The 9,521-nt window shown below is 40.6% G+C and overlaps 1 protein-coding gene across 1 annotated transcript in view; it reads left to right on the top strand.

The window, feature by feature from the left end:
* Positions 1-9,521, top strand: part of LOC105079685 (fibrous sheath-interacting protein 2) — a 66,830-nt gene that overhangs the window by 54,556 nt on the left and 2,753 nt on the right. Inside the window, exons 17-21 of the mRNA XM_045505466.2 lie at positions 1,260-1,715; positions 2,596-2,696; positions 3,800-3,846; positions 7,119-7,162; positions 9,410-9,479. Of these exons, the coding sequence (XP_045361422.1) occupies positions 1,260-1,715; positions 2,596-2,696; positions 3,800-3,846; positions 7,119-7,162; positions 9,410-9,479 (718 nt within the window). The remainder of the gene's footprint in view (positions 1-1,259; positions 1,716-2,595; positions 2,697-3,799; positions 3,847-7,118; positions 7,163-9,409; positions 9,480-9,521) is intronic.

Below are 9,521 nucleotides of genomic sequence, written 5' to 3'. Positions count from 1 at the left end.
AAGTTGGAAGAAAATAGCTAATCCAAAACAACTACCCCTGCTAATCTTAAGGGGAGCAAGAGCTGTCTTGAGGAAAATAGATATAGATAGCTCGGCTTATTTTAGCTATCTGTTTTAATACTTTACAGCCATCTGGATAGCAGTGCCATCCACCCCCAGCATGCCGATGGGGGTTGCACAAAGAATAGACCAGTGAATCTAGACAATTCCCAGGCTATTCCTCAGTCAGAATTCCACAACCAGGGCTCATTTGCTATGTTGAAGCACCAAAACTTCCCAGCACACTAGACACATGCCTGTTAAAGGCTCATGCAGTGTCACATTCCAAAGCCACATAGAATGAGTTTTGATTTTTGAACTACTTTCCTGCCACCACAGATAATCAAAATTGATTATTTTCCATTTCTTGCAGAGTTCTTTAATTTTCTTTTGCCTAAAAGATATTCCTTTAAGGCAGCATTTATCTGAAAATCTGGTTTGCAGTGTGACAAAGAGATTTAATATTTATAACTCAAATTAATTTAGAAGTTCTGTGGCACCATCTAAGGCTACATAAATGGGAAAAGTCATTTGTTTAATTATAACTGTCACTTCCTTAATCTGTCTTTAACATTGGAAAGTGGAAAATGACACTTGACTAGGGAGGTGAGGAGAAATGAAGATTTACCCTTTAAAGCTTCCTTTTGAAAATACGTTCAAAGGATTAGGGTGCGGAGGGGTGAGGAGTGAATACTCAAAGGCCTTCAAAATATTGGCTATTATTCATTTTTTAAAAATCCAGTTCAGCCAATAACTTGTCTTTTTTCATGAAAATATCTGTATTTGACTGCTCTATTAGTTCCCTACTAAGAAGTTTTGAAAAACATCTTATCATATCTAAATCTGTTACAAAACTTTCAAGGTAAATGATGAAAACAATGTAATTAAAGTATTTTCACATTTTGCATTTCTTGGCAAGTAAAAAGTAAAATTTGAAGCAAAAGAAAGAACCCTAGTTAGGGTCTCTTCTTTGGACTGGAGTGATATTCTTGAATGAAAAAAAATAATAGAAGTGAGCAAATATTGCTTGTGATTTTCATTTATTTCTTTTAAATATATCACTAATATATAAGAAAAAGCACTTATACTTCTATATTAGAAGATAAATAATTTTACTAAATTGAAACTAGAAACCATATGAAAATTGCCTATTACAATACAACCACAGAAGAAATGACTGAGGCGATTGTTTTTAATATTCATTGTCTCTTTAATTCCAGACTGCTAGTAGAAATTCATTTGAAAATTTAACAAAGCCTGACATCAGCAAAGTGGAGCTTTTAAAAGACGTCCAAAGCAAAAAAGATCTTATCATTCGGTTGGTAACTCATGATATTAATCAAGAAGTTTCAGAAGAGAGCTTAACTTCTGATGAAGATGAAGTTGTTTTACACGAGGTTGTAAAAGAATTTCCAGAAGCCCCACTTGAAGATCAAGTAAAAGAAGAGGCTCTCCCCAAGTCACTGATGAGCAAGAGCAATCTGAAAAAAATTTTGTCACTGGGAAAATGTTGTCACCCCAAATCCAGTGTAACTGCAATTATTGAAGCATCACCAACACAACGCACAGAATCTGAGCAGACACAAATAAGAACTGTTTCTAAAGTTGATGTAACTACCTCAGAATTCTCAACTGACAGAAACTCTTCCTCTTGGGAGAAAAAGACACAACTGAGTGTAAGTGAGAAATATAACTATCAGTGACTGGGTTTCTATAGAAAGGGTTGAGAGTTTCACAAACTTAGTCCAAGTAATATACATTGGGTAGGAAGAAAAGGGCATAAACTGGATCTAAGCAGTCTCTCCCAGTATTTGCAAGTCTGACAATATTTGCAACAAAAGGGAAATGATTAACAGATGAAGCCAGGAACCTCAATTGAACAAAAACAGATCATGGGAAGAGTCCTAGGCTAATTAGAAGGACAAGAAAAAGGGAAAATGGAAACCAGTTAGGAGAAATGCAAGCTAATTATTTTAAATGATAGATTGCATTCTTTTTTGTACTCTGACCTGTAAATACTCATTGGAAGTCTTGTGCACACAAACCCCATGCCAGTGGGCAGGACCAGAAGATGGGCTGGAGGGGAGTAAAAAGATTCATGCAAATTCAGCCTACCTGGGTTTGAATTCTGGCTTTGCCACTTAGTAGCTGTGTGACCTTTAGACATGTTACTTAACCAACTATTTTCTTAAAAATTATTTATCTAGCTTGTTGAAACATAGCAAGTTAGTCAAAATATGTTGAATATTCCTCCTGTAGTCAGTCCAAAAACTCTACTATCACCTTGATACACAGCTCTTGTCCCTGGTTCTGTATCCTTCTAGTGATGGTCTGGGCCTCACTGACCTCTTGGGTTGGCCCTGCCCCCAAAATTGCAAACTCTGATCTATTTATTGGGATCTATTTATTTACAGGGAAGCCATATGAAGTTACATGACCAAAGTGTGCCTGGTCAGAAATACTGGCTGTAAAGATGACTAAGGAAATGCTATAGTGTATTTTACTTGACTTATTGCAAACTCTACTTTGTATATTATATGACTTGTACTTTTCCAGGGAATAGAAGTGAAATCCAGTTCTGAACCTACACATTACTTCATACATAGAATTATGAGTTCATCCTCATACAATGAAGAGGACCTGCCTTCATTTTCTAGGTACAGTCAGTTAAAGCAATACTAGTTAGCTAAGGAAATAGAAGTCTGAAATGAAAATTATGTTGATGGGAAGAATGGGCCCCTCAAGTAAACCTGTGAGGAAGCCAGTGTTTAGCCCTTCAACATCCCCTCACTCCCTCCCTAGCTCCCCTCTGTGGTTACTTCCTGGGCCTCCCCTTCCCATCTTCTCTCCCATTCCTGTTTATCTGGTTTCTACTTCCTTCGCCTGGGACCTGCTTTCTAGAATAGTGATCTGGTTAGCATAATTCGATTAAGTCTTTAATGTGTTAGGTTCTCAAACCTGGGAGACAAGCCCTGAGTCAATAGTGCCCACACTAATGGCCTGCCCAAAGGGGTTCCCACTTAGTTCCAGTATGTGCCTCAATGCTCAACAGTGTGGCACTGTCTGAAGACTCCCCAGAATGGAGGGGTTAGTGTAAGTTGGAGCATTCAGGGAAGAATTCTCAAAAGCAGTAGAATTTGAGTTGGGCCTTAAAGGATGGATAAGATTTAAATAAGACCATGCAAGTTGGAGAAGACCATAAGAGAAAGGCTGGACAATATCTATAGAGGACAGGGAGGGACAAAGTACAATGCAGACTTGAAGTCTGATTAGCACTTTTTCTAGAATAGCCAAAATGTGTCTAAAACTGTTCTTATGTTTATAAGAGTATTCACAAACTGGGAACAGTAGCACATTGTATCATGGGAGAAACAGGGTATAAGGAGAAAAATCCACCTGGTTGTAACTATATTCTTTTCCATCTGGCACTATGAAATTAAGATTTCCTTTTGACCTGATGCCATTTTAGGACATTTACTCCTGGCCCACCCCTGGCCCTGTCTCCTCTCATGATTGTTTTAACATACATCATAAGTAATGCAAGCAAATCTCAATTATTTGTATCATTGCATGAGAGAAGGGGGAACATATAAAACTAAGTAAACTCAATGTGGCAGTCATTTTTATTTGATTTGAGAACTCAGAGATAACCATTTCAGGTTTGCATCTATATGAGTAATGACTTTGACAGATTGTTCTTTAACTAGTATTCTTTTATATAAAATATAAAGAAAATGAAACATCTTTTATCTTTTTTTAGTAATGATGATGAGCGTCCTTCAGATCCAAGTGCCAAAATAACAGAAGGTTTGATTGATTTTTTTCTTAATTTAAATTAGATAGTATTTAAAAAGAGACTTTGTTCATTGCATTGATGAATTTTCCTATTGTCAAACCTGAAGTTAATACTGAGTTTACCAGTAGGTTGATCTATTTTGGGGGAGTATTGAGTCAGTTAACTAGTTAACATGAGCCAACAAGTTTGCTTTTTCTGAAACACTAATAGGATTTCATTAATATGTAGTATATGGTGTGATATTATGAGTTTACAGGTACCGTGTTGCTGTAATATCCATCAATTAAGGGTTTATCACATCTATATGTGGACTAGAGCCCATGCTACTAGGATTAGTCATCTCTTTGAGTATCTGCTTTGTATAACTAGCTTAGTCCTGGTAAAATATATTTAAAAGCTTTTAAAGCTAAATATTAAACCTAAATTTATTTGCTTATATTAAATCCTGGCTAGGGTGGACCCCACTTTATTTTTTGTCTCTGATAGAACTGACTCATTAAAACATGAGTTGAGTTTTGGTCCTCTATTCTTTTAAACCTCAAAGGGTCAGTGTGGTTCTAACAATCACAGTACTGGCCTAGAGGTAGGAGTATCACGTTTATTGCAAAGATGGCCTTGGAACTCAAACCACAGAGCTGGAGTTGGCTTTGATTATTTCAAGCCTGCACCCACTCAAGAAGTTACTCAAGAAAGCTAGCCTCTTGACTTGGGACTGGAAATAATATTCATTAAAAGATGAACCATAGACTGGAGGTAGGTTTGCCAGAATTCCATAAATAGGTCAGTCAGAGGATGATATATCACTGATGTGTTTCCTGTATTATGGGATCATAGGCTGTTAGAGATAGAAAAAAGCTATTATAACCTCATTTTAGAGATGAAGATACTGAGGTTCTGGGTAGGGGAGTGACTTATCCAAGGTCACACACTGAGTCAGAATGTAGATCCCAAGTCTCCTAAACCTGAATGTACTGCCATTGTTTTCTTCAACTTCATGGCACTGAGTCACACTTAGTTCCTATATCCTTTGGTAATATTGCACCTGCCCAGTTCATTTGTTCATTCATTCACATTCACCAGAGATTCACAGAGCACTTTCTTTGTGCTGGACACTGTTCTAAACTCTGAAGATACAGCTGTGAATAAGAGAGACAGAGTCCTCACCCTCATTCTAATGGGGGGTGGGTAGCAAGCACAATAGTTCTAGGTAGGAATGAGTACTTCCATCTCACCCAGGGTAAAAGCCAGGGTCCTTACAATGGCTTACAAGGCTCTACGTGGTCGGGATACCGCTCTCCCTTCCCATGACCTCTCTCCCCACCTCTCCTTATGATCCCTCTTAATCACTCCACTCCAGCCACATGAATGCTCAGACATGCCAGGTATTTTCCTATCTTGGGGTTTTTGTACTTCGTGCACTGCCTCAAACATTTTCCCAGGTATCTGCATAGCTCTCTCCTCACCTTCTTCAGGTCGTTGCTCAAATATCATCTTCTAAGTCAAGCCTTCTTGAGCACCCTCTTTAAAAATGTGACCCCCAATGCCACCCCAGCACTCCCTGTCCTCCTTCCCTACTTTAATTTTCTCCTAAGCACTGTTTGGTGAATTAATTGAGTAAAGATAGGATTAAAGCAGGGAGACCTGTTAGAAGGTTTTCATAATAATCCAGCGAAGAATAATTGTGGCTTGGACTAGGAGGGCAGCAGTGAAGATGGTAAGAAGTGAACAGATTCAGAGTATATCTTGAAGGTAAAGTCAGCAGGACCTCCTGATGGACTGGATGTTGGATGTGAGAAAAAATAGACAAATAAAGATGATTCCCACAATTTTGGCTTGAGCAACCCAGTGACTTATGGTCCCATTTGCTGAGACAGGAAAAATTCAGAGAAAAAGGCAGGGAAGGGAGTCAGGACAGGAATTCTGTTTGCACTGTGTGAGACTGAGACATTTGAATGGAGAGATCATATAAGCAGTTGAATAGTTAAGTCTAGAATTCAGTGGGGAGGTCAGGGCTGGTGATATAAATTCTTCGTTTCAGAGTGGCCAATAATCTCAACTTGATTCTGATTAGCTAGAACTCCCAAATATCTGGAATATTTTTGTGCCCTCTTCATCAAAACAACATCCTAGATGTATCCAGAAGTGTTGCTATGCATTTAGCCTAGACACTTAAAAATGGATATTTAGAGTGATGGCCCTAATAAACCCAAATGGCCCCAATCATCAAAAAAAATCCGTTTTTTGTGGAGAGTGGGTATAGCTCAATTATAGAGTGCATGCTTAGCATGCATGAGGTCCTGGGTTCAATCCCCAGTACTACCATTAAAAAATATCAGTTTAAATATGTGCAGTGTGCAAGACTTCCTAAGAGAGGAAAGTATATTCAGACACTTCAGAACAACTAGCAACTGATAATAAAATATAGGGGATATTCTAGTTAACTAGTTTCATCAGAAAATTCAACTAATGGTATCTCCCCCATGTTCAAGGTAAGTGAGCTTTTACTGTATTTTTTTTTTCTAGAACTCTTGGCCCAAAGGATAATCTAGAGAGTCATCTCATCTTGGTCCTTTGTGATTGTATATGTATAAAATGCATATCAAATGCATACACATGATTTCATTTGGTCCTCTTGTGAGAAACTAGTCATATCCCCATTGTACTATGAGGAAACAGAAGTTATAAAGTAACTTGCCAGTGTTCACTGAGCTCTCTAAATAGTGAAAACTAAGGCTCAAACTCAATTTTTCTGATTCCAAACAAGTCCAGTGCTCTTTTTACTACCAGATGCCTCCCTAACTGTGGGTATTTTTGAAACTTCTTTCTTGGTATCACTTCTGCCCCCTTAGGCCAAATTCAGTCTCGGAGGTCTCCTGGAACTCAGGGGGTGCCTCCACGCTCTCCTGATTTTCACAGAAAGTAACTCTTTCCTGAGACCAGCACCTTCCTATCTAGCATTCCGTTAGCTGGCTGCTTCATTTAACTTTTTTTTTAAACTATCTAAAACCAGAGAGTTGTATTCCTTAGAAATCAACCACAGCCTAATTTCTTATTTTAGAGATGATGTCCCAGCCAGTGTCCTTCCACTGTGTCGCACTCCATCTTGTCCAGTTTCTGAGTAGAGCCAGGACCTGTGCCCAGAATTAGTGGCTCTCATCTCTTTCAGCTTTTTTGTTTCCCTAATTTCTGTGATTCTCTGATGAAATCATTGAGATTATTTTTGTGCCAAAATATGTACATGTCTCAGAAATAACTGTTTTCCAACATTGTGTTTTGATCACAGAAAGTTTTGAATGTCCAGATCCGGATAATTTAAGCAGTATTGAGGTAAATATTTTTCACTGGCCCCTCATCGCGAGCCACTGGAACCCTGATAGAAATAAGGGATGGCCTATGTGGTGTGCTTTGAGGGGCGTCAAGAAGTACTGCCCTGTTCACGCCTTCCCATACCTACATCTCTCCCAGCGGGGGCCAACCCCTGATTTAAGTCACTGTCCTTGTGGAAGCACACAGAGTTAAGCCCGTAGGACAGTTGCACTCAGTAGCTCGGTTCCTGTAGCCTCTGGAGAAAAGCTGAACAGGAGTGAGTCACAGTGCACCACCGGGTAGACCCAGGTGAAGGGCCTGGTGGGGGCAGTGAGGGAACAGATGGTTTGAAGAGGAAGGGGCATTTCTTGAGGGAAATGCGTGCTGATTCTAACTACTTTGCAAGGTACCCTTTACAGGCAGGCCACTTTGCAAAAATCTGGCCATCTCCTTAGTGTGATCCCAGGAAATTCCCTTCCCCTGAGGCCCTCTTAGGAAGTCTTCAATGATGGCTGAGGCTTCACATCCTCCAAGATCCTCCTCTCTATTTTGGATCACCTTTGCTTCCTCTTGGTTCACTTTAACCCCTCTCCAGCATGAGTAAACACACACACACACACACACACACACACACACACACACTACACCCCCTTATCCCACTTTATTTTTCTTCATAGCACTTAGGTCACCATTTAATCATTCATTCATTCAACAATTACTAATCAGGTGCCTATGTGCCAGGCGGTGGAGATTTAGCAGTAAACAAAGCAGACAGATATTCTTGCCCTCACCGTCCAGTAGACTATGTATTCACTTGAAATTAGCTCCATGATGCCAAGGGCTTTGTATTGTTCATAGATGTAGGCCCAGCACCTAACACAAGACTGAAATTAAGTAGACGCCCAACACACGTTTGTCGAAAGAACAGCCTTAGCTATCGGAGCCAAATTTAGTCTCTGTGTCAGGAGTTCCCCAGCCCCTCTCGCCATGAATCTGGTGTGTGGCCCTATTTGGGAACCACTACAAAGAGCGGAGGTTCTCAACCCTGGCTGCCTATTGGAATCATCTGGCAAACTTTAAATACAACTGATGCCCAGATTCGGCCCCCAGAGATTCTGATTCAGTTGGTCTGTGTTGCAGCCTGGGCCCTGGGAGTTCTAAAAGCTGCCCAGGTGATTGTATCGTACAGCCCATGTTGTGGACCATTGGCTTAACGTACTCCTATGAGGCCATTTAGTCGCATCTGCCCCTTCTCCTTCCTTTAGATAAGGAATTCTCAGCCCAGCTGCACCTTAGAGGCACTGGGCAACTTAGAAAAGAGACCAATGCTTGCCCCATCCTCAGGGATTCCTGTTCTATTGGGGTGGGGCCCAAGCATGCCTATTTTTAATATTTCCCCAGATGGTTATGTTGTGCAGCCAGCATTGAAAACCAGTTCTTCAGATTGTCCCCGTCCCAGTTTATCCCTTTAGGTATCCTGTTTTACAATGTCTTAATCCATAAACTGCCTCGAATCCAGAACTTTTACAATGCTCTGCCCTCCACCCCATCAACATGAAACTTGCTTCTCTCATCTCACATGGATTCAGGCCTTACTTCATTGATTTGCCACTTCCTTGTTAACTGCCACCACCATGGAGTGGCTACCCTGCAGCCCAGCCACCCCCCGACCAGCCTATTTTGTGCCCTTTGGGATCATGCTTCTCCTGCATTCCAGGAGGTGATGAGGGTCCACAGAGCACAGCCAGCAAGTGAGCCACTATCTCTGCCCCACCACCTCCGGTCTCCAGCAACCCCACTCCACCCTAGTCTTGCTCTGGACCTCACAACTGTTAAGAATTATTTAAAAGGAGATCGGGTTATTAAAATGGACCTCCCCTTTCCTCCTTCTCCCCTTAAGACCTCAGCTATCATTATCTTTGCTCAGAGAAGAATCTAATATGTTTGGTTTATTCCAAGCTCCACGAGGGAGGGGGAAGATTGACTGACATTTTTTGTGACGCTTAAGCCCTTGAAATTATCCTACAGGGGAAGCCCTTGTCCAAGTCTGGGGCCAATCCTGGGTGTCGTAATTAGCAAGAATGATGAGAAGTCATGCCTGGGAACAGCCAAGGTCCCAGAAAATAATTCTGAGACTGCAGAGCACTGAGATTACTGTGTACAATGTCACAGTGGTTGTGCTCCATCCCTTGAGAGTTTCTGGGTGTTTGTAGTGTTCACTGCCCAACAGAAGGCAGAAGTGAAGCTAATATTTCACCTTTATCTCAGCAGTTTGTCACTCTCTACCAACGCAAAAGTTCCCTGGCCAGCCTATATGCTTCAAATGACAGCACTCCAGGTAAAACATATGTATCATTTTATAATAAAGCTCCCAATTATG

The sequence above is a fragment of the Camelus bactrianus genome, chromosome X (assembly GCF_048773025.1).
Source record: "Camelus bactrianus isolate YW-2024 breed Bactrian camel chromosome X, ASM4877302v1, whole genome shotgun sequence".
Lineage (NCBI taxonomy): Eukaryota > Metazoa > Chordata > Mammalia > Artiodactyla > Camelidae > Camelus > Camelus bactrianus.
This window is presented reverse-complemented; position numbering and strand designations above follow the sequence as displayed.